This window comes from Triturus cristatus, chromosome 11 (assembly GCF_964204655.1).
Source record: "Triturus cristatus chromosome 11, aTriCri1.1, whole genome shotgun sequence".
NCBI classification, from domain to species: Eukaryota; Metazoa; Chordata; class Amphibia; order Caudata; family Salamandridae; genus Triturus; species Triturus cristatus.
The window spans coordinates 432159552-432185427 of NC_140594.1; the positions used below are offsets into that span (position 1 = coordinate 432159552).

The window sequence follows — 25876 nt, forward strand, 5'->3', positions numbered from 1 at the left end:
GATATCTCCAGGCATCCTTGATTGCATGTATATTAGCCAAATCTAAGATGGCAGCCCTCGTCTTACGCATCCTTTGCAACGCACCCTTTCTGGTTGTGTCCATATTATAATCCATAACACAATTAAAATCACCCAACACTATACGTTCCCCTTCCCAAGTAAGTAATTCCATATTGACCTGATCAATTATTCTCGGTTCATCCTGATTTGAAGCATAAACCCCACAAATTATATATTGGAGGCCTTCCAAAGTCACTTGTACCATGGCCCACCTGCCCGCTTTATCCGTCATTTTTTTGTTGACTTCTATTTTAAGCTGTTTATGCTTCAGTATGGCCACCCCTCGAATTGAAGCATTGAAGTCTGTACAGACCAAAAGATCATAGCCTAACTGATTCAATAACTGTCTATCCTTATATGCAATATGAGTCTCAGTTATAACTACCATCTGTGGGTTATGCATCCTAAGTTCCTCATATACTAGTCTCCTCTTATTCCGATTGTTAAGCCCAGCCACATTCCAAACTAGAAGTTTTAGTTGATACATTTAATTGATATTGTTATTATAAATTCTGACAGAGCTTCTACCCAAAAAAAAAACCATAGCATTCTTGCAAACCATATAAGCTTCTCTTAGCCAAAAGAACATAGATATATTTGTACTCATGATGCATTTTTTTATTTTTTCCCCTCCCCCGTTTCCCACCCAGTAGCTCCCCTCTGGTCCCCCCATTTCGGTTGACTGCCGTTCCCTTGGCAGTCGGTGAGCGGATAAAACACTGTTAGGGTCCAGGCTTTCAACACTAATCATATGAAAACAACAGCAACACAAAAAGAAAGAGGAAGAAACCTGTGCTACCCAATGTGCTACCCAATGTTCATAGGAGCAATCGCTCAGTTACCATATAAACTTTTAAAACTAACCAAGATATAACTGAAAAATCAACTAAAAGCGTATGCACTGAGCATTAGCATTAGCCTTAGACACTATCATAGTTGTTAGCTTAATCATTTCCCCTGTCGCCAGGAGGCAATAGCATTTTCAACCTCATTTACTTCCCCAAAGAAATAAGGTCGGCCGTTTTTAATCACTTTCAGCTTAGCAGGTTCCTGCAAATAAGCTTGATATCCAAGTTCTTTAATTGGATCAATGAATTGCTTCAGTTTCCATCGTCTTTCTAACGTGAGTTTGCTTAAATCAGATCTCACAAAAAAGATAGTAGAGTCAATGGTGACTGGAGTGTTAGGCCGTGCTTTTAGAGAAATAGCTTGTCGAAGCAGATAGTTGCCTATATAAATCAAAACCGGCCGTGGAAATTTACCACTCTTATCTTTTTGAAATAGGGGTAAGCGATGAGCCCGTTGTATCTGAGAGTCCCAGTCCCAATCTGAAAGGTCGGGAAATGCCTTTTGAAATAGTTGGGTAACATATGCTCTTGGGTCCGCCCCCTCCGCTCCTTCAGCAATACCAAAAACACGGAGATTTTTGTCACACATTACTTAGGCAACGATATTCTAGTACCATACCGTCCCTTGACACACCGGCCTAGCTTTACCCAGATTAGCGCAACACATGGGTGCACAGGAATCTGCAGCTTTGCATTGTGCAACCGGCAAAAAGTAGTGCAGTTCTATACTTTCAAGAGATGTTGTGCTGATGTCATCAGCAGTGCACTAGCAATAAATTGCAATTTTAGCGCAACATTAAATTTGATTTAGCTTTTCACTTTGGCAAATTAGCTCTGCTTTGTGTGAGATTTGGATTCAAAACACAGCCTCCCATAGAATTTTCTATGTTCAATTGCCCAAGTGTTAATAATATAACTTGTCATTTTGTGAAAATTACAGTTATGATGCTTGGGGGAATCATAGGATTTTCCATTTGCCCATTGTTTGCATGGGGTTTCACTTTGCAAAAGGATTCTGCAGAAATCCAGGTGGATCTGTTTCACGCGACATTAGCTGATCTGCCTTTGCGTGGAATTCTTTAGGTTTTTGCACTATTTCTATCCTGATACGCTCACTTTGCTTGATTTATTGGGGGATTGCCACTACATGACTCAATTCCATTTAGCGCGGCACTCACATCACCTTTTGGCCCAAAAATCATTTGCCACGTGAAAGTTGAATGGTGACATCATTTTCTCCTGCTTAGTATCTGATGAGCACCTGCAATGAGCAGAGTAAGCCTTGACACTCTGGGCCTCGTTTGCAAAAATACGACGCAGCGCTGCAAGCCATTTTGCTGTGCCAAGCTGTGCCATTTTAAAAGCACAGGGATGTATCGTATTGCCAACAATACGGCGCTTCTGTGTGCTTTCCCATGCGCTGGCGCAGAATTGGCTGCCACGTTCCAGCGCTGGCACCCTGGTGCCATGTTGCAAGGGTGCCTGTGCTGTGGGGGTGATTGATTTTGTGCAGAAAGGGACAACTTTCTGCACACAAACAATCATGGATGACATTTTTCACCTTCTATGCGTGCTGCCTTCTAAAAACGAGGAGAAATAAAAGTAGTTTTCCTTGTTGTGCCACTCCTACCCCATCCCCTGGGGAGGCATGGGATTCTGACGTATTGCCAACTTTACAAAACTTTATAAATCTGGGAATCATGGATGTTGTGTGGGAACACCCACAGCAACACCCATGGAACGCCCCTTTCACACAGAGGAATGCGTTTCAGGGGTCCATATTCATGCAGGGTGGCTTTACATGGCCTTGTAAATATGGGCAGGCCCACTGTGCTGCATGTGCATTAAAATAAAGCGTGCAATGGCCTCGTAAATGAGGCCCCCTGACTCTACCCTGTCTCCAGCTTGACACTTGTTTTCATTGGACAGTAGGTGTCGCCGCCTCTGCCTGGATTCAGCTGCTCTTCAAGAACTTCGGCACATTTCAGGAATTCAGACAGGCTATGTGGGCTGTGACATAAATACAATTTTAAAAAGGAGTACGGAGGAAAAGACGAAATAAGCGGAGCCGAAAGTCGGGACTTAATCAATATCTATGCATTTTCTATGTGTAACTGAATTCCCCTTGGGAGGCAACAGTGACGTAGGCTCTCTGCTCCCCAAGAGGTTCTGGTTTCTTGCTCATTGTGTGGAAAAAAATAACTTAATCTGCCCCAGCTGAGCTGATCAAAGGCATCTGTCCTCAAAACTTTGCCTCAAAGGTCCGGAGTTCGATCATAATGAACTGGCGTCAATGACAAACTCTGCTCCTGTGCTGTTTGTCATTGATAAGTGTAACTTTCACACATGTTCTTATCTTGTCGTCAGTGGGAAGACAGCGTCAACCCCACGAGCAGCGCCTGCAGAAGTGGCGCGCTCAAAAGTGCAAGGACGTCGAGAAAGCTAGGGGTGAGAACAAAAGTAGGTGGTCATATTCTGTTATTTAAAAAAATAAAAATAAATGCAAGTGGTCGGCCAGGCGGCAATTGAGCCCCGGTGTGGCTGAATCTCAAATCATGTGCTTACAGCAAAGTTATCCTGTGGGGCCTTGCAGTATGTCTTAAAGGGTCTGCCTTGAGCTGCCCTCCAGCGCTTACACTCAAAATAGCGAATCCAGGCGCTTCCAATAAGCTGCCCGATTCAAAGAAGTCCGAAAAAGATGAGTAGTCAACATTTATCTGTAGAGCAGTAAATCCTCTGGAACTTCTAAGACATCTGGAAGTCCTTTCCAGGCTTTCAGGGCCCAAGCGAGAAAGGCTCTCACACCCAGTCTGGCTGTGTTTTCTGATTTTCTGGGCCGTCTTATCTGAGAACTTCAAAGCCATTAAACAGACTGTCGAAGTCCATGTGCAAGAGGAATGATGGAGTGGGGAGGAACGTTCAGCATCGAATGGGGTGGATGTGGGTCACCGGTGAGGCCACATTCCGTGTACTGCAGCCAATATTGAAAAACCTTTTTTGGGGCTTTGGAGCCAGTTCTGGAGTTCAGATGTGACGCGTGTTAATTAGGCCGGAGCCCGCATCTGGACTACTGTGTCCGTTACTGGGTGCCACATCTGGAGTACAGTGTTTAGTTATGGTGATTACCCCTGGAGTACTGTGTTCTGAGCGGGGGGGGGGGGGATATTTGGAGCATTTCCTCAACATTTGGAGTGTTGTGTACAGTTCAGGAGGCCACATCCATACCACTGTGTCCCTATGTAGAATACTGTGCCTGTTCCTCAAAGCCACATCTGGAGTTATGTGCCTGTTCCTGGATGCCTTCTCTGGAAGACCATGTTCAGTTATGGAGGCCACACCTGGAGTGCTGTGTTCTGTGAAGGGGACTATATCTGGATCACTGCATCAACATCTGGAGCACTGTGTCTTATCCAGGAAGCCACTACTGGAGTAACTGTGACCGTTCTTGGAAACCACCTCGAGAGTATTGTGTGCATGAATGGAAGCCGTACCTAGAGTACCGAACACTGGGAATGGGATCGTATGTGGATAACTGTGTCCACATCTGGAGTACTGTGTCCATTCCTGGAGGCCACATCCTGAGTACAGTGTTTAATTATGGAGACTGCACCTGGATTACTGTATTGTCAGCAGGAACCATGTCTGTAGCACTATGTCTACATCTGGATTACTGTGTACAGTCCAGAAAGCCACATCTAGGTCACCGTGTCCACATGTGGAGCACCATACCTGTTCCTGAAGGCCACATTTGGAGAACTGTGTTTAGTTATGGAGGGGACACCAGGAGTGCTGTGTTCTGTGAAGGGGACTATATCTAGAACACTGTCTCCAATTTCTCAGTACTGTGTCTAACCTGGAGGCTAATTCTGGAGTAATGTGTCCAGTCTAGGAGGCTGATTCTAGAGTACTGAGGCCGTTCTGTTCTTGAATGCTGCCTCTTGAATACTGTGTTCATGGATAGAAGACACAACTGGAGTACTGTCTTCTGGGTAGGAGATCATTTTGGAGCACTATGTCCATTTCTCGAATGCTGTGTCCGTTCCCGGAGGCCAAATCCTGGGTATGCATTCAGTTATGGAGATAGCGCCTGCAGTACTATGTTCTGTGCAAGGGGCCGTATCTGAAACACTATGTCCACATCTGGAGTACTGTGTCTAAACCAGGAGGCCACATCCAGAGTACCGTGATTAGTTATGGAGACTGCACCTGGAGTACTGTGTTGTCAGCAGGGGACCATGTCTTGAGCACTATGTCCACATCTGAATTTCTGTGTACAGACCAGGAAGCCACATCTAGACCACTGTGTCCACATGTGGAGTACCATGTCTGTTCCTGGAGGCCACATCTGGAGTAATGTGTGTGTTCCCGGACGCCACCTCTGGAGAACTGTGTCCGTTCCTGAAGATCACATCCCGAGTACCGCATTCAGTTATGGAGACAGCACCTGAAGTACTATGTTCTGTGCAAGGGACCATATCTGGAACACTATATCCACATCTGGAGTACTATGTCTAGTCCAGGAGGAGGCTACTGGAGTACTCTGTCCTTTCTTGGACACCATTTATGGAGTACTGTGTTCATGTATGCAACCGCACCTGGAGCACTGTATTCTGGGCAGGAAATCATATCTGGAGCACTAGGTCCACATCTGGATTACCTTGTCCAGTCCCAGTGGCTTTATCTGAAGTATTAAGCTCAATCATAAACAGAGAATCTTCAGAAATATTTAGGTAGATTGAAGATGGCCGAGACGCAACTGACCTAAGGGGTGTGTGTTTTGGAACTCAAAGTCCAGCGAGGAGGGGCTCAAGAATGTCAATCAGAGCACAGTGGAGGAGGGAGGCAGAAGGAGGATAGCAGAGACGTCGGATGTGACAGTGACGTCCTGAAAGAGTGGATGCAGAGGAATAGGAGTGGGACTCGATAATATTTTTCATGGAAAATCGAAGAGATGCATGGACCAGCATCCCATCCAAAATGTAGGGGAAAACATTTTTAATTAAAGCAAGGGAGGGTGGAACAGATGCGAGGCGACACAGGTGGTACTGGGAGTGCAAGGAAACAAGCATTGACAAAGACAAGCTTGTGCAGTGGTGCTAAAAAAACACAATTGGAAGGAAAATGGCAGAAAACAAAAAGTAAAAGAAAAAAAAGCAGATCACCCACTGAATGTGTTGGTCATGTGCTTGAAATACAACTTTTAAATTAAAACAAATTTAAACCATCACATATACTTCTAATACAACAGTTGGGATGCTTCCTAGCAGGCAGCAGGTTTACATTAAACAAGGAGAAAAGCGCTTTTTTGTTTAAATGCACATAACAGGAAAATGTGTTTCTTATTGGGGCAAAGAAAAGTTACTATTGACATTGAAGTACTGTAACCTTAAGATATAATTTAAACACTCAATGAAGACCCCAAAAAATGGGTAAACAATGGAATTAAAAAACACTGGCAAAGTATTGGCCCACTCGTCCAGGCAGGCACTAAAGTGGACTTCCTTTTAAGCAGATTTGCATATGGGCCCAGGAAAATGCTGTCAATGACTGGGCAGTAGAGCCTATGGCTGAAGTGGGCTGATCTATTGCCCGAGGTTGCCGTTGGCAGAAGCAAATGGTGAATGACGGTTGGAGAGACCAATGGATGAGGGGGGCTGACCCTACCCCTTTCTATGTCTGTTTAGATCTATATTTTTTGTATAACGTAGTGCTCGTGTTTCTTTAGGCCAGAACAAACAAGGAAGGTGTTATGCAACGAGAACAGGAAGGCAAATGAACAAAAGGGAGGAGTCTGGTGGTTTTCATTCTTTGTAAAAAAAAATTATTTCAAATTAACTTGAAATTTCTATTTCTCTGTCCTCCACGCTCTCCCAGAAGATTATCTTTGCAAGCCGCTCAGTTTCTGTGTTTCCTATAAAGTGCATTTATTTGAGTAATAATGGACAGAATCAAAAGGGAAGCTGTGGCCACGGACGCAGAACAGCCTTCTTTGAATTAACCCCAAACCTACATCTAAAACTGATCTGCATCCATATAAAAAGCTTCCTCAGCTACTGACGCTACAGAAGTGGAGGTTACATCAGTGTCATCATAAGACGTTTGGGGGCCCAGAAAGACATAATTAGGTGGTCCCTGCATGTAGGTAGGCAGAGAGGAGAAGAGGTTTTGAAAGAGACTAGAATAGACAAAGGCCAAATAGATGGATCATTCAATTTCTTGGGGAGGGGTGAAGGGGGGTGGAGGCTTGGAAGGTGGAGACCCTGAGCAATTGCCCACTTTACCCAATCCTTAAAATGTCTCCGGGTTACCTCCCAGCAGTGATCCTTCCTGCTAATTGGCACTTTCCCAGCACTGACACCGCTACTTACCGTATTAACCACATACCCTGCTGTCGATATTGAGAGAGGGCAGTTGTTTTCTGTACATATAGGATCACCGGACATCCACTTTACTACAAACCATGGTGGGGATTCTTCTGAAGAGGAACATTCATAAAGGGCATCTTCTTTGGAAACTTGACTTATCTTGCCTAATGTCGCCCTATAGAGGATGCAGTGTGGAGGTTCATATTCAAGACCATGGTAGGGGAAGGGGAAAACAACAACAGTATGGTGGGCGGTCTGCCAAATCAACAGAAGTCATTGTCTCCATCTTCCCACCAGAAGACCGTCTGCAAGACAGGGGAGATCTCTCTGACTTGATGTGTCCATTGAGGCCGTTATGTTTTGCCAAGTGGGTGCCTTGTTGACACACCTCACCTGCAAAGTTCTACAAATATTGAAGTGCCAGTTTATTCTGAAAAACTAAATATCAATGACTGCAATGCACAAAGAGGTTTCTCCCTGAGCATGGGGGCCTCGCAAGGTGGACATCTAGTGAGAGGAAATCTAGTGAAACTCACCTTGCCATAAGAATGCAGAAGCTCTGTGGTTATGACCTGACAACCCTGTGATGGACAGCTGTCAAGACAGAGGTTCCTACATTTGGAGCCACTGAACTTCCCTCAATCAAAAACAGTGACTCTGAATAGGGCTGCGGAAACTCAGGTTTGGCAGGGTGGAGCACAGCCGATTTACAGTGGTTCTCCCATGCCTCTAAATTCTAAATGACCCCTTAGGCCACAACTAAAGGCCACCGTCAGAGGCCACTGCCTTTATCTAATGATACTCCTGCATGTGCAGTTGCACCAGTATTCACTGAGTGCAGCTAAAGCAATAAAGTGTGAACCTAGAAAAGTATGCTGGGCATGTTACTTGATAAATGAAAGTCCTATTCACTTGACACATCACAATATTCAATATCTCAGTTGCTTAAAGTATCACTTGTATCATTTCCATAATGTAGTGGTCACCAACTCCTGTGTTGAAATTCACACCAGTATCTTGTAGGTGACCACAAAAAACTTCAATATTTCCATTTGCCCATCTCCTCTCTGGAAAGCTTGGTTGTCAGAGACACAACTTTCTGACTGGGTACCTAGCAGATAATCAGAAGTATTTAGTCATAGAGATCCACTGTAATTGATTGCCGGTATCCAATTAGAATTGATGACCAATGAGAAGTCTTGACTGGTTTGCTCTATTAAACCGTTCTGATTGACTGCCCTCAACCAAGCAGAACGGTTCTCTATGGTTAGACCATCTAATTGTATTGTATTGCATTTGGGATTTGTAACGTGCACAGCTACTCAAGAGTGACCCGGCGTGAGTCTGGAAGTAGGAAAGAGGCGACGGCTAGAGGAACAGGAATGTCTTGAGCCTTTTCCTGAAAAACTTGGAATCCTGAATGCTGCAAAGATCCAGTGGGAGAAGGTTCCAGGCCGAAGATGCCCTGAATGCAAGAGAGCTCCCACCCATTCTCTTAAGGTGAAATCTAGGGACATAGGTGAGAAGCTGCGTCGCAGAGCGCATGTGCCTGGTAGGAGTATAGAACCTGAAGCGCTTTCTCAAGTAAGCAGGACGGTGTCCATAGAGAGCTGAATGTGCCAGAACCAGGGATTTAAATTTAATCCTCTCCAGTATGGGCAACCAATGAAGATCCGGCAAGTGTTGTCTCACACTTGTCTATATGGGAACATTAAGGAGAGTTCTGACCGCAGCATTCTGAACCACCTGCAGTTTGTTCAGACAGTAGCCAGGCAAACCTACATACAAGGCATTGGCGTAATCCAGTGTGAACGGATAACTGTTACCCTAGCTGACCTAGGGCATTCATTCAGAATAGCCATATGCAGCATGCTTCTACCTGGACCTTTGTACAGTCAAGAGAGTTATGTGCAATGTGAACACAATTAGTTTTCTTTGGTTCAGGCATAGAAGACATCCTTTTTCCTACTTGGCTGTACAGCGCATTTTGGGGGTTCCAAAACAAACTCTGACCTGCAGGAGGATTAAAAAGGCAAATCTTGCTCTGCCCAAATTTTAGTGGACAATTTTTCCCAACCACTTTGAAGAGTATGTTACAAACAGTGTAGACTATTATTTTTTAATACTAGTAGAAAATAAAATCTTCTGTCTCTTGTGTTAAGTGAAACTGGTGTTGTGTGGAGATTGAGGCAGTGAAACTGGCACTATGGATGTTGAGGTTCTACGTCACTCCCCCCCCCCTTGCACACCTCAAGGACTTGAATTGCTTCATTTGTGCTTGCCTTGTAAAGACAGCCAAGATTTCAGCACACAAACCCTGAAATTCTACCAGGACATAGGGGAGACACCCATGATCCCTCTGATTAATAGTTCAGGGCATTGACTGCTACCAGCGCTCTCCTTATTGCAACACTTTGAGAGTATTACTCATTTAAAAGAAGGCTATGTGATAATGCTGTAGGTATCATGTTTCATCTGAATATGTAATCGAAAAGCTTTATAGAAATAAATAACAGTGTCCTAGGTTTCTTTCCAAAATAACGTCTGGAAAATAATACAATGGCTTCAATATTGGCAGATGGAACTTGTTTTCAAAGATTGAAAATATGCATTTGTTATTGCATAACCCACCCCACCCTTCTCTAAAGAAACTCTACTCACCAGTAACAATCCATTTCCCTATTTTTTTTAGCTTGCATTTTTGGAATGTTTTAGGGCTCGTGATTTATTGCAGAGACCCTCGGCTGGGTGCTCTGACACCTCCAAGCTCCTTGACAAGCATCTGGGAGAGATTAGAGCTTCTAAGGTATGGCAGGGGAGCAGGCTGCTCCAGCCAGGGTTCCCTCCCTCAATCCCAACAGAGCCCCGGGATTTGGAGAAAGACAGACTTATATGGACACATAGGCCCTGATTACAGTTGGTCAGTTTATTCTGACCCATGCGTAAACCCATGTTTAGGCACGGGTCACAATTACGAGTTTGTGGATAGTTAACACATCTGATAATTATGGGATGCATTAAATACCTCAACTATTGTTACATTTCGGCAGGTCAAAAGTGCCGAAATTTAATGGGAGAAAACATACAGCATGTACCACATCATGCAGATTTTGCTTTGTTAAACACCAAAATATGCATGTTATTCCCCACCAACTCTTATAAGGTGTTGTTCATAAATGATGTACCCTATGGTATCTTTATTTATCAGCTGCGATAAACAGCACCTACAATCGTAATCAAGGCCAGTGATAATTTAGTGAAACATAGCCCAGCCACCTCTGCTTCAACAGGAGTAAGTCCTGATTGAGAATGCCAGGAGTATATCTAAACTGACAGCCACCAAAAGAACAACGAACAATACAGAAATACTTTTGTTTATGAACATTGAAGACAATTGAGAATATTTTTAGTTTTAAAAAAAGTTAAGGTTTTGCTTATAGTAAGGGTACGTATTGGGATGAGGATTATATTTCGGGATATTATTGAGGTATTTGTAAGGGTTAGGTTTATGATAAGGATTACTTTTAGGGTTTTTCTAGAGTAACGGGTTTATATTCTGATAGGTGCACTTGTATCACAAATTCCCACAGTAAGAATGCTCCTGGAGTGCTTTCAGAGTCAGGGAGCCCTTTACAGTTCTGGGATTCTCATTGAGAGGAGTCAAACAGGCCTGTTGATCTTGTATTTTGTTGTGCTTCCTATTGTTTACTACTCAGTTATATTGGATAGTGGGCAGTAGGGTTGAGCGATTTTTCAAATTCTGTGGTAATTGTATGAAGATTGTGGCGCAAATCTGTGAACTTTTGCTGATACACTTTCACCTATAAAGGATGCATAAAAGGCATGAGGGAGCCAAAGAGCTTCCATAAATCAGAAACTGCCTGGTTTGTGCATAGTTTTGACAGTTCATGGGTTGCGGGGTTCTCCGAAGACCACGTTTTCACACACAAACCTACTGAAACACCTAGAATCCACCTGTTTCTCTGGTTCATCTTCAGAGCAAATTTGGTGGTTTTTATTGTGCAATTTTGCTCTACAGGAGGATTTCAAAGAGGGGCACATTTGAGCTGATACATGATTTGTGCAATTGTACACCCTCACTTAGTTGCCATCAAGGCCTAAATATTGTGGGGTGATAGAATAGATTGGATAATAACCAGCAAGATTCGTTTATGGATCTGTATCGAGCCCTAAGTGCATGGATGCATTTGTGAAAGGACTTTTCCATTTCTTTATCTCCTCTAGGGAATAGAGTTTTTTGTTGCGCGACTTTAAGGTGAGTGTTCTGTATCGAGACACCATTCCCCATTTTGTGGCAGTGATGCTGTTCCATGTATATCGATGAGGATAAATGTGAATGGAGGTCCCGCTTGAAGTGACACTTGCTGAGCCAACTAGGGGGCATAGTTACAATCCCCTATCGCCACCATAACATCACTTTTCTCGACCTTGTTGTGGTGACAGGGTCTTCTCCTTGTTCACAAGGTGGCGTTAAGCCACTAAAGGTGGCTTAACGCCACCTCGTGAATAAGGCACGCTTTTACGCTATACTTAGTGTGAAAGTGGCAGGCAATGGGTGTTGTGGTGGGCGTTCCACCACAACACCTATTGATTTTGAGTCTGCCCCATATTTACAAGGGTGGCGTAAATATGGGGCGGTGCCAAAATTAAGACCAGGGAAAACCTGGTCTTACCCTGCCGCAAGAAAGAGACATTTTTAATTTCTCCTCATTTTTTGCTGTTTCCATGTGTGCTGCGTTGTGCAGCACACATAGAAACAGTGAAACGCCATTGATTGTTTATGTACAGGAAGGTGATTGAATGTGTTATGCTGTGTTCCATTTACTATTGAGTCAGCCTGGGGGCCTGTTATCATATTGGTACAGGGACTGCAGAGCACAGTCCATCCATCAAGGCATGTTACCTTACAAAGAAAGGAGGTCCGGAGCAATGACAGGCCAATCCTCACGCGAGTGCTACCATACAGACATAGCGAATGCAGAACACGGACATCGTGTCTACCAAGGCATGATACCACAGAGCTATGGTGACTACAGGATCTAGATAGCTTGTCCTTCCTGGCCTTGTTACCATTGAGAGGCATGTTATATAATGTCATCAGCATTTGCATTGTGTCTTTAACCATTATTAGAACATTGGAATGTGGAGCACTCCATTGTAGACAATGGAGTGCTCCATGCTTCTACGGGCCGGTAAAGGCCCGCAGAGCAACATTCCAATGTTTTACAAAAACCTCTCGAAGCTCGAGGGGATTTAAATCCCCTCGAGCTTCGAGAAGCCTTTGTTTAATTTATTAGAACATTCTGCCCTCTAGTGGCAGAATGTTCTAATAGCCTTATAGCCCTTCGTAGCAGGGCTATACCGCTATTAAAGTCCCGCTGCTTTTGTTAAAGTCCCTCGCCTTCGGCTCGGGCCTTTAACGCTGCAGCGGGCCTTTAATAGCCGGTATAGCCCGCTATGGCGGGCTATAAGGCTATAGTATGGGATGGGCAGGTTCTTATTTGGTTGGTATGCAATTGTTGAAAGAAAGAAAGGGAGTCAGATAGGCAAAGAGAGGGTATGCTAGTGAGAGAAGAAATTGGACCTGTCAGGTGATTAAAACTGCAGGTTCTGTGTTGGATGGATACTAGGCCTAGGGGAATCCCGGGAAGTAAGAGGAAGATGACTCCACCTCCTCTGGCAGTGTCTGCCCTCAAACTACGACCAGCTGCATTTCCCTGATTGGTATATTTACCTCAGGGGCTCACAAGCTCAAGAGGGTAAGGTGGGTGTTAGAAATGGAGCTAATATACACCCACACTGCCAATCACTAACCCAGGTGCTCGGTGGCAGAAAGGGGGGGGGCGAGATGTCAGGAATCAAGGAGAAGCGCTCCCAGGATGCTGAATGGAACCTCACTGGCTCTCACCTACCTTTCGGTTGCTTGTTAAATAAAAGAGACATATAAGGGCTAAGATTATTGAAAGGGCGCACATTGGGTAAAATGTATGGTTTGGATTAGCGGTAGGTTTTGCCTATCACACTGTGGTTATTCCTCGATGTCTCAAAGAGGCCTTTGGACTTTTGTTATGGATACCCATCGCCTGCTCTTGGCCATATGTGCCACCTTGTCCTCCAGTTTCTCCTAAGCCCTTAACACTAATGTTATCTCAAGATCCCATGCCCTAGAACAAGCATCAACAATGGTAATGTTGAATGGTGGACATTTTAACAGTTCCTTTATAGGCAGTAAGTAGGTGATGTGAGTCATCACTGCTAAGGGCTACCAACATCAAAAGAAAACTACTGGGCCCCACAGGAACTTGCTCATATGGGATGCTCCTTCCAATAGTACTTTGGTACTCTGCCCTTTCGGCACACCTTAAGCTTCCCAGCTAAGGATCATTGGTACCAGACTGACACATAGGTGGACCCGATTGGGATGTTATGTAAAACCATTCCTTCTCACATTATACATTGTGCGCCACTGTTTGCCATTCATTACTCAGAACTGGTATTGGACGCTTCTGGGGAAGTCCACCAATCAGAGATGATTGAAGAGCCTCTGCCCCAGATGGGTGGGGTAGAATTACTTTACTCTAGTGAGTAAGCCATGAGGCCACAACAGGGTGAGGACTGTATGGTTGGGTACATTTTATGTGTATGAGTGGATGTCTCTGACTCCCTGAAGAGGTGTAGTTACATCCTTTATAATTTTGGGGCATATCAGCAACAACCGGCGATAATTATCGGTAAGCGCACGTAGCGCTAGGATAATTATTGCCGGCTAACGTGGATTTTTATCGCTGAGATAGCGTGCTATTTGCAACGCTTATCTCAAAGCGATAAAAATCCTAGCACTAACTGCCTAACATGAGATTATCGCTGAAAACCCAGCGATAATCTCACGAAATGTGGCGTTAGCTTGTTGATAGGGCCTCACAAACGTAGCCATGATATCCACCTTCCATAGGATATCATGGCTAAGTCAGTCCTGAAGCAGGCGTAAGGAAAGTAGCGATAACAGGGGTTATTCCTACTTTTCTTGCCGCTAGGCTTCATAGCGTGGGGCTTGATGACAGGAGAAATGTTGCTTAGCGACATTTCTCCTGTCATGTCAGGTCAGGAACGCCCAGTTTGCATCTCATTAGAAATTCAATGCTGGGCGTTAGGAATTCGTGCGCTAATGCAAGGTTTCACGCGTTAGCCGAAAACAGCCGCAAAAGCGGCGATAATTTTCTATTGCCGCGTTGTAGATATGCCCCACAGTTCTTTTACAATACAGCGTTAAATTGCTGATGATGGCCCACAGCCATCTCCTTTGTTTCATTTGGAAGATATATCAAGGCAGTTGTATGGTCCCATGAATCAGATAGGAGGTTCTTGCAGATGTACTGAATATTTTATGTCCTTATGCTATGAATTACATATGTTCCCTGTACTATACAAGCTCCTATGCCGTTAGTGCTTAAGCCAAATCAGACGCATACAGACTAGGGTGTGAAGTGCCCTTAGGTGCTCAAGGAGTGTGGTCATCCAGAATTACCAATACTGTGATGTATGATAATTAATGAGTGTGGGGTTATCCTGAGTAATCTTGAATAACTGCAGAAGCAGTGTTTGCTCCTGATTTCCACACATGTTCCCTTATTGCGGACACTTTCTCCCATGTACACATCACACCAAGTTTGGAGTTCAGGATTCCCACTCTACTCATAAACTTTGATTGTTGCAAAACTCCTGCTTGCACCATAATCAATATTTCTGAATTTCTAGTAAAGAGATATATAGTAGGGACAATCAGTTAAATTTCTGAGACATTTCTTCACCGATTTATTGAACTGTTGTGTGGTTACACTTCCCTCAGTGTCTATGGTGGCACCTACATGGGAAAATATCCCGGAGGCTGAGTGTGTCCACTGATTTGGGAGTACATTAGAAAACGCAAGCATTTTTTTAATGTGAGCAGATTGTTATCCTAAGATCGTTTACAAGATGCGGGTGATATGCCGATTTCTACTCTGTAGTTTGATGACGCTCTACAGTGATGTCTCTTTAAATTCTTAACGAGTAGCAAAAGACTAGAAGCAGTTATGATGCAAGTAGGTGTGGGCACACAAACACAAGCGCTCATGCATGCATACACACATCAGAACATACCTAACTATGGGCCTGATTACGATGGCGGTGAACCCGCCACTGGCAGGCTACTGGTGGCGGGTTCACCGCCATCGTAAGGCCTTTTTCCACCGGCAAGGTCAGGATGGCGGTCGGTGTGCCTGGCGGATGGAAAGCTCGTCCGCCACGGGTCCGACAGAGGCGATCATTACGATTGCCTGTCGGACCCACCCTGCACCCATAAAATGGTCTGTCTATGGCAGTTCAGCCGCCATTGAAAGGCTGGCATGGATTGACTTTGGGGACCCGTTGCAGGACACCCTGCGCAAGGGCACTTCTGTTTTGCACTTGGGGTGCACCTATGGTGCCCTCCTACATTTTGCTGCACCATGTGGCAGGTGGTGCCTGCCACATAGTGCAGGGAAAAGCAAAACCTGCATTTTCAACATTGCGGCGGGTGCTGCAACGAGCAGCACCCGCGGCAATGTTGAAACTGACTTTAGCGGCCGCCGTGGTGGAAGCCGCATTGTAATTGGAGGTGCGGGACCGCCGCCATAAAGGCAGCCGGACCCAATCCCCGGGACGATGATGGACAGACTTAAGACCTTTCCGCATCGTAATCAAGCCCTATATGAGGACCAGTCATTGACCGTAATGGAACATGAATTTAGTATTTTAACCCCATGTGCGCCTTGGTTCTAGGATAGGTTATACAGCAGTCCCAGGCAAATAAAAGGTCGATCAGGTTTTTTGATGCACTTTTTCGAAGGTATGTAAACACGCTATGCCTTTGCACACTGGATCTCACAAAGATGGTGTTTGGCTTTGTCTGTGCTATCCAACTGTGTGAGGTCCGGGCCGGTCCTCACAATGTTTGCTGAACGTGGCCAAACGCGTGCAAGCGCGTGCTCCGCGCACAGATACATGCGCATTCACACACACGCGCGCGTGCGCCTCTGTTTCCACTTATTTGATATTTCAGTGCTGATTGTTTCCTTGCAGGCGTGATCTCAGCTGCCTGGCATGCATTTTCGTACTGACCCTCGTGTCCTCGGCGGTACATGGCAGTAAAATTCAAAATCTACTGTTAAAGCCATAGAAAATTGGGCTGCATATCCTCTGTACCATCCCTTTCAAGCTCTAACCTTTTCTTTGACACCGCTCGAAGTTCAGTGTCAAGGCTGTAGGAGGAGTGGCAATTCGAACCCCACTTTAAGGTCAAAGGGCAGGAATGACTCCTCTCTTCGAGCGCTCCTAAACTACTGAAATCATGGCCGCATGGAACAGTTTTCATACTCACAGAGACGATGACCCCCTGCAGAGCTTCAAAGCCGTCGTTGACTGGAAACACATGGTCCTGCCCGTCAGCAATGCGCCCGAGCTGAAAAGCAAAAACAGAGGTTGGTGCCCAGATGTGTTCCTGCCTCCCAGGTCTTTTTCCTCCCTCCAATTATCGCTGGGATGAACAGCTGACCTATGACCGGATATGGAATGGGGACTTTTGGGGCAGCGGAAGTATGTGTTTCCAAAATCCTCATTATCATTTTTGCATTCTGTCCTTTACGTCTGGCTCTGTCCTTATGACACGTGCCTGGTGTGTTTGTGCTTTAATCTGAATCTACTTCTAAACGTTTGTTTATTACTTGCGGTGCCCCCTCTCCAGCCAGTATCTGTGTGAGGTCATTCCGGTGACGATATAAACTAGAGCCAAAGGCTCATGCAATGCTATCAAAAGCAGAAACAGACAACACTAATCAGTGTAAGATTAAAGTATACACATTTTGACGAAATAATGCCTCTTTGTGTTAAGTCCCAAAGTTGTAATAATTAAACAATGCTCCAGATCAGAAGAACACCAACATCCATACCATATAATATGTCACAAGCTGTGATATCTTTTATGTAAACTGACCCAAATGTTGGCAGAATTTTCGAGAAACAGATTTATATATTCTCTAAAGGACTATTATTCATGAAATGAGGTTTGGGTGTTTTACTGTATGACATGGAATTAGTAGATATGAGTTAAATCCATGACTTCTCTGAGTGATGACGGAGTACAAAAGAGGACTATTTTATCACTTTCCCGCAGTCACCATTGAAATTAGTAGTGCTTAGAAGCAGAGTTTTCCTAAGGCATGAGTATCTGCAAATGCTACAGTCTTCCTACCATTGGCTCATTTCTTTGTCCAATGAATCACTTAAAGATCAGTCATTATGACTCCAGAGCAGTGCTTAATTTGAGCCAGTGCTTTCCGGTGCTCAGCACCGGCACTTAATCATCAACACAGGTGCCTTTCATGAGTATCAGTTAAGGACACATTCATTTATGGGGAGATTAAGTGATTTGCCCAGAATCACAGGATGTTGAGCAGATGCCAAGACTTAAACGTGGTTCCCCAGCTCCCCATGTCTGCAGCTCTGGCCATTAGCCACATCCTCTCCCCACTTTCATGGTTAGTAGTTGGTTCTGTTTTAGGCGGTGCTCACAGGAGAAATGGGCTGGTGCAAGCTGCCTCCTGAAGAGAGCCCCGGCACTTATGTTTTTTTTTTACAAATTAACCACTAAAGTATTTGGGGCGCTAACAAACAGGATGTATTTTGCATCAGTGGTATGTTTCACTGAACTACCTCTCCAAAGGATAGGGCCTAGTGGGTAGAGAATGTTCAGCCTATTCTGATTATCTTGCTAGAGCCGGAGACAATAACCACCCAGTGAAATATTGATTGCGCATGTACAGGCTCGATTTTTGCACCTACTTCCATTGTACTCCTCTACAATGGGGAATAAAATGTCCTTATGTCAGTTTCTGCAGATATTATTCTCCTTTACCACTCGGTTTTGCTGGTGCACTTTCCTTCAGGTGGTGACTGTAAGAGAATGAATATGCAAAAACACATTCTGCGCACAAAACCACTAAGGTCTGGTGCAAAAATACGTTTGTGCCCAATTTTTCAGTTTGCCCGTGTCTCGTGGGCTACCCACCAGGGGCGAAACACAGGCCCCCGCAACCCCCGCGGTGTGGGGGGGCCCAAGCTCCAGGGGGCCCCCTCAGTACAGCACTCTGGCTGCAGGGCTCCTTATTGAGCCCGGAGGGGACCCCCCCAGGTGCCTTGCAGGGAGCCCCCCTTAAGGTTCGTTACGCCAGTGCTACCCACTGGGGGTCAATTAACAGAATTTATCCCAGGGGTGTAACGGAAATTTGCGTACACCTTTTTGCCACCTTAATGCATTTTGGTATTACAGAAGGGGCAGCTGACACCTGTGAATTATGCAGTAGTAAACTAGTGTAATTTTTGGGTCATCGGATTTTTCCAGGCTGTAATAAAGTTTGAAGACATGTCACAGGCCCAATATGATATTCTATTTCTCTTACATTACATACGCCTAGTTTACATTCAGGATTTTGCCCAATGCAGTTCATTTTGGCATTTCTTTTTTACAAGAAAATCATTTTACATTTTGTGCAATGCCCCTCTTGATTTAATTAGTGCTTCTCCCACCTCTTCTAATGACCATAGCAGTTTATTTGCATTCAATCTAAGCAGAAAAGCAGGGCGTGCCTGTATCTGTACCTGGGTCTCGTTGAAATCCTTCACCCCCACGCAGTAGACAGTTGCCCCAAGCTCGCGCGATCGGTTCGCCTGCAACAAAGAAGGAGTAAGACAAAACATGAATACTGACATAAGGAGATAGTCCAATTTTTGTATCACTGACTCCTTTGAAGATTTCTTAGGTGGGTGGTGGGGGATATTTTAACACATACTGGTTTCTTTTGGTGTGAGCTGTATTTACCTATCAGATGCTGATATAGTTGACCTCTGCTGGTGGCAGCTATGCTGCAGCCTCTGTGTCGTAAGAGATACCTAGATGCCCACAGGCCTACCAGCCTTCCAGAAGACACAGCTTTAGGTAGAGCTACTTTTCTGAAGCTGGTAGAACTTCAAGTGAACTGCATGGATTTGTGGACCTGTTGGGTAAGGCCCTGATATACAAGTATGGTTGTAAATATACACCCCCAGTTCTACGACCCCACATGTAGATTTATGACTTTCTGGAATTCACAGCATTTAGTAGGGATATGCCTGGAGGGGGGGTGCCCAAATCTCTAGGTATATTGCAGGGAAAGTCATGTGACATCCTGTATTGTTTGTTGTAGCGTTGCTATTTCCCAGGTGTGGAATGATGTGCAAAGTACAATTACTCGTATAAAGTAATTATACTTTGCCTGTGGAAAGACATATTTTTTTCCTATTGTTTGTTCTCTACCTGGACAATATATTAATCAATGAGGAAACCCCTCACTCCGATCCTTTCGAGGTCGGGGGTGTTTCCTTCGCTATCCTGTCTCGCAAAGAGATTTTCTCCAGCCCTTGACTGGAAGAAATCTCTATTTCCAGGAAGGGAAATGGGTGAGAGGAGTTTGTGAATGCCCATAAACTCAAGTATTTGTGACCATTCACAAATTCTCAACATGACCATGCCTTGAAAATGGACACTTTCCACCCCTTGCATGCAATGCACTTGTGCATAATACCACGCAATAATAGGGTAATATTGCTTGGCAGTAAAACTATTTACGACTCCAGAGTCACCCTTAGTCAATTCCCTACAGCAGTAAATCCAGCCATTTACAATTGTAAATCTGAGTTATGAGCCTCAATGCCTTTGTGAATTGGGCTCTATAGTGGCCAATTGACTACAAATCCAGATCGCTTTATAAATCTTCAACGCGTCCAGCTTTATTGCTAAAGAGCCCATTCGCCAGGTGTTGTGAAATAAAACACAGAACAACATCAGATACTTCTCCATTTCCACCACACTGCAGACCTGACCGAAAAATTCTCTTGTAATTATACTTAATGACACATAAGCACTAATTCCTTATGACCCATAATACCACCATTTTGGCTTTTTTTAAGTTTACTGGTCTAACAAAGATTGCTTGTTAAAATGTGAAAGTAAAAATAAATAACAAAATGTGCTTGAGAGGATAAATGAGAAATGAGTCGACTAGCACTTTCTTGGTTCAGACAGACTTTATGCGTGTCTGTGCTATTCTTCGGATGTAAGATACATCAAATGCAATGAGTGGTGCCAACACTGATGGACAGCCCAGTGAGCCAATGGTAGAAGCCAGCTGAACCATAAAAGGCCGAAAGGGACTCTGTGTGTGTGTGTATATATATATATATATATATATGTATTGCTAGCTTCGCCGTGAAGACCACTCAGTCCCAAAAAAGACGAATGCAGACCCGTTGATGGTGCGTTTTTGTGTTTATTCGAAAATGCCCGGCACCACCTCCATGACGCGTTTCGGGCAACTCAATGCCCTTGATCACATGACGCTCATGTGAAGTACTTTCACCAATTTAAACTGCTAGTGCAAACAAGTGACTAAGTTTCAAAACATTGTTGCATAGACATAAATGAAACATTAGTCGACTGATACAAGATCATTGCAATCGATCTAAAATATATATCCAATGATAGATAAATACATATGTAAAATAGCATCTTCATATATTTAAGAGCATTTGATAGTAAAATATTTATATAATAATAATAAATATTTAAAACGCACCAAGCAAAGCATACTTTTAAGAAATTCATAAAAAGATACTAATAATTGTGCTACCAAAGTAAAACATTGAATTTGAGACATGAAAAAAGGTAAAACCATCGATGTTCAGTCCGTAAAATCAGGTCATCAATCAAATATTGGTAGTCCCAATGCATGTGTGGACAGACCTTTATGTAAGTACTAAATTGAGTCATGTACCATCAAAGTGCTTGGAAATCTTGTTGCACAGTCAACTAAAAGCAATCCTGCCCAAGTGGGCCTTGACATACAGTCTATGACAAATCATCAATAAAGTGCAAAGTGCTAATAGTGCAAAGTAGTCACCTTTAGAAATCACGTCCGTATGTATATATCTATGTGTGTGTTAGGAAGGAGGTTACAGTGTGGGGACATGCTGAGAGCCAGTTGGCACTCACAAAGAACAGCTGAGAGGACATGACACCAGAAAGCAGCATTGGAAAGGAAGTCAAACAGTCAGGGCACTGTTAGGCATGAGCTCATGCTATCCAGGCCATGCTGGTAAACCTCACTCTGATATGGTAATCATACATGCCAACACACCTGATTCATCTGGAGGATTCAAAATTGTAATCCAAAAAGGACTTTATTTTAGCATTATCCATTCCCGAATATGGGCTGAGCATTCATCAGCTGCTGAGATTAATTCAAGCATTCCTTCCATCACCTTGATGCATGTTGTTTTTGGAGATGGAGAACCACACAGCTTCCTAATAAGCTCAGCATTTGTGTACAATCCATCAGATTCATACTCTGTGGATTAGTGTATTTTTTTGCCCATGCATTGCATTTATGACAGCAGGTAATCCACCATGAATGTGGATTTTCTATTGTTTTATGTTTAGGGGGTGTGTTGGCAATGAACGTGTTCCCAGGAGGAGATCAGAGGAGTGGCATATAAGAATATTTAAAACCCCCAACATTCCTTAAGTTTGTTGATATTTACAGATATTACAAATGAGATGAATTTCTTATCGGGTCCCGTGGAAGGACTTTCACTCCTTCATTTTTGAAAATGAAACGTGAACACATGCTACAGAATATCTGCAGGAGAATCTATAAGTGTAACAGGAGTTTGATTGGAAATCAATGGTTTTCATACATTTCACCATGTTTTTAAAGACTTTTGTGAATCCCAAAACCGCAAAATCATAAGAGAGATCGTTGAAACCCGATTAGCTTTTCAAGTGTTTTATTTTTAAGTGGTACATTGATTTTCCCTGCAGAATGGAATGCTATGGGACAAAAGCCGCTAAAAAAAACCCATTTCAAGAGAGAATTTTCCATGAACAAATTGACAAAATCATCACATTTTTTCCCCAAAAAGAAATTTGCCCTTTTCTTCTGCTATCAAATTTTCTGGGAAAAGCAGAAAAAAACGCATGTTTTATCTTGGGAATTCTCTTGGAAAAAAACTTAAATAAAAATTCTATCCACACCTAGTTCCACAGCAATGCAAAGAGCACCTTCCTGTCTTATTTAACTCGATCAAGGTCTATCATATTCTGTGCAACTTGGGGACTGTCCTCACCGTACCTCGCGCTCAGCATAGAAGAACAAGTCCTCATGCAGCTCTCCGTCAGTGAGGGCAATGATGACACTGGCCGTCCTGTAACCTGTTTAGGCAAGAGAATGACACTATGAAACAGCAACACACCACATGATTAGGAGAGCAGAGTACACAAAGCAGTGCACTGTGTTTGGGGTACAGGGTTTTAGAGGGTCTGGAATGGGTAACCTGGAAGGTACGTCCAGCGACAGCATGCATAAGATGACCATGTTACAGCAGAACATATATAGAACATCTCCTTTCCCTACAGGCCCTATACCTATATTTATCTTATATCACACCTTTTTAGGCACGGGTACAACAGCTTTTCTCTAGCATTAAAAGAGTCCGCTGCAGGTTTTTAATTTGTAAAAACATAAGTGCAGGAGCCAAAAGTGATTCTTAGGAGCCAGTCATTGGCGCTGTTGAGCCCAGGGTTGCCGAATACTAAGGCTGTCGTTTCTGATTTTACCTTATGCCTGTTTTTTCGACCACCCAACACCTCCTGTCGCTATGTTTCATTAGCGCAGGTTCTTTTTCATCCCTGCTTTTTACTTTAGTCACTTTCTTCTTTTCTTTCTATTACTCCTTTCTCCCTTTTCTGCCTCTCTCTCTCTTGCTCTGGGACAAAGTTTAATGATAAAACATAAATCTTGGCCACCAAAAATGAGTGCTGCTGCCCATCCCCCCCACCTGCATTCACAGGCACAAATTTGCCATTGCTTCGGGCTCTTCGCATCCTGATGTAACAATAGCAGACCTTCCAACTTATACTGTGCCATCATTTGTGACATAATATTGGCACACTTCACATGGTCTGCTGGTGAGGAGCTGATATCACACAATTAACTGGAAACCATTGCAGAAATAAGGGTTTCAGCTAATGTTTTGGACAGGGCTGGACTGGGACCGGACTGGGAACGCAAACCAGCCCTGGCAATTGAGTTGGACCAGCCGCTGGGGTGATGGGCGGGGGGGGTGGGGGAGGGGGGTCTGCGCATGTAAAACACTGCAGCTGTTTTTGTTACGAGGCGATATTGCTGCAAAACCAGCCCCCGGTAAAAACACGGCCTCCCCAGGGGTCCAAAACTGGTCCTCACCCTGGCGGCCCACCGGGGAAGGGCCCGGTGCCCTCTACGGCCAGTCCGGCACAGGTTTTGGAGGTTCTGCGGCGGCGATGCCCATTCCAGGGTGTGTAACCTCCCTAGGACAACGGCAGCAGCCTTAAAAGATTTTTTTTCGGTATGGAAGAGGGAAGCGTTGAGTTACAGTGCCTCAGGATGTACTTGCCCCAAAGCCCCCCCCAAACCCTACCCCTCCTGCAGGAGTGAGAATAAGGTCAAGCAAGATGTATGTTTTTTAACCTGTGAAAGCACTACAAGCAGTCATTTTGTGAATAAAGTACATAATGTGAACTACAGGGCAGTTTTACACAACGACATTGGGTTTAAGGTTTAACCCCTCTAAGCAGAAAGACCTTTTTTATTCAGTGAACTGAACCTTAACTCAACCTATGGCATCACAACGAAATAGCCATTACCAGGCTTATGTGGTTAGTGGAGTTTACAGGTTCACTCAAGCTGCCACTTATTAAAATGTTTGTATTAATTGCTTTCTATATTTTTATTAATGCAATGGACAGTATGAAGAATTAAAAAAAGAAACACTTTGTATGAAATGGTTGCTCCTTACCTTGGCTGTTTTCATAATAGATCTGCTCGCTTGCCTGGAAGTGAAAAGGACTCTTTATCACATTTTCAAAACTTTATTTTGCGTTTACTTTAGTCTTTAAGTCATGCATCTCCTTCTTAAGTTTAGCTACCCACCAACCCCAGACCACAATTTTCATAGGAGTTGTCTTACAAAGCTGATTTTTTTTGGTCAGTCTGCCACTTTCTGAGAAATCAACTTTCCTAATTTTTTCACTTGTAAACTATATACTGTACCCAGGCATCAGACTGCAAGTCCTCCAGTGTGAGATATTTTTGCTATTTGGCGTTCCTGCCCTCCTGCTATACCTGTGTCTATTGTTGCTTGTCTCCCATTCTTAGTAATGTTGTTTCATACAAATATTGTGTCCTAATTATCATTCACAAAAATATCGTCTCACTGGATGTAGACTTTCTAGTATTAACTTCAGTGGAGTGGAGTGGATTATTTAGGGCAAGATATTAATGCCATAGGATATTCTGGTACCATACCATGTCTATTGACTCTTGCCTGTGACAGAAACAGGTATCGTGAATAATGCTAGGGATCTTTGTGACTTGTGCATACTATATTTTGTAACTGTACCAAGGGCTGAAGCTTCCATGTGGTGATGTATGAGAATGGCTCTAGGGAGCCACCTGGTGATGAAACAGAATTACTACAAAAGGCCTGGAAAATAATGTCTTCTAAATGTACTGGTAGTGTTCTGACATTCAAAATGCTATTTTACCTAGAGGATTGATAATCTTTTTAGCATTCCTGGCTGCACCAGTTTCCGATAGTTATACTGACTTCTGCCAACACTTTCAAGACACATTTTGAAAAATAAGCAAAGAACATTCTGAATTCTGACAGTGTAGTGACAACTGGTAAGATAAAGTGTTGGAGTAGCAATGAATGCAACAGCTGGTATGCGAAGGGTTGAAACAGCCAATTGTCCCAAGATGGAAAGGGGCACATCAGCAAGAGACACACTTACCCGTTGGAAGCCTTCATGCATATACGTGTCACCTCCTGGCATCACTTTCTGCAACTCTTCAAGGCCTTCACGGATCTGCTCCCTAGAGGTGAGAAACAGCCGCATGACGCAGTAAATATCTGTGAAATAGCCAGACCAGCCTTTAGCTACTACTGGTGCATCTATTTGGCACTTGTAGCCAAGCACTTTAACAGGGAAAGTAAAAACAACTAAAAGTTATAGTTAACCTAGAATAACTTAGGCTCTATTAACAATCCTGGTGTAGGGAAGGGCAGCTACACTGGAGCCCGAAACCTTTAATGAGCTGGACTATCCTTAGGAATAGTCCACATTCCATACGTCTGAGCTCTGTTTCTGAGAACAACTAATGCAGCATATCAGAAACTCTGCCTCCTCTCAACAGTTTGCTAGGATTGCTCAGGTCACTTTGTGAAAGAGGTCTACGCTTGTGCAACAGATCTCTCTAAGCTGTCGCTCTTGGGTGTGTAGACTGCGTTGAGCTACATATGTCCAACAAGATAACCCAAGAGAATTAATACATGTGCCCAGGCTGTCTTAAAGATCCCCCTTCTCAAGTTGCACCTCCATGAGAGGTTATAGGCTTCTCCAAGATGAGCGGAAAGAAGCAATTTACCCTTAAA

General features: G+C 43.9%; 1 protein-coding gene across 2 annotated transcripts in view; it reads right to left on the reverse strand.

Annotated features, from left to right (window-relative positions):
* ANTXR1 (ANTXR cell adhesion molecule 1) overlaps positions 1–25876 on the reverse strand; it is a 493093-nt gene that overhangs the window by 294934 nt on the left and 172283 nt on the right. For both annotated transcript variants that reach the window (XM_085636306.1, XM_085636307.1), the window contains exons 4-8: positions 25236–25317; positions 24239–24272; positions 22534–22613; positions 18968–19036; positions 16692–16772 (exon numbers count right to left, since the gene is read on the reverse strand). In XM_085636306.1, coding sequence (XP_085492432.1) covers positions 16692–16772; positions 18968–19036; positions 22534–22613; positions 24239–24272; positions 25236–25317 — 346 coding nt within the window. The remainder of the gene's footprint in view (positions 1–16691; positions 16773–18967; positions 19037–22533; positions 22614–24238; positions 24273–25235; positions 25318–25876) is intronic.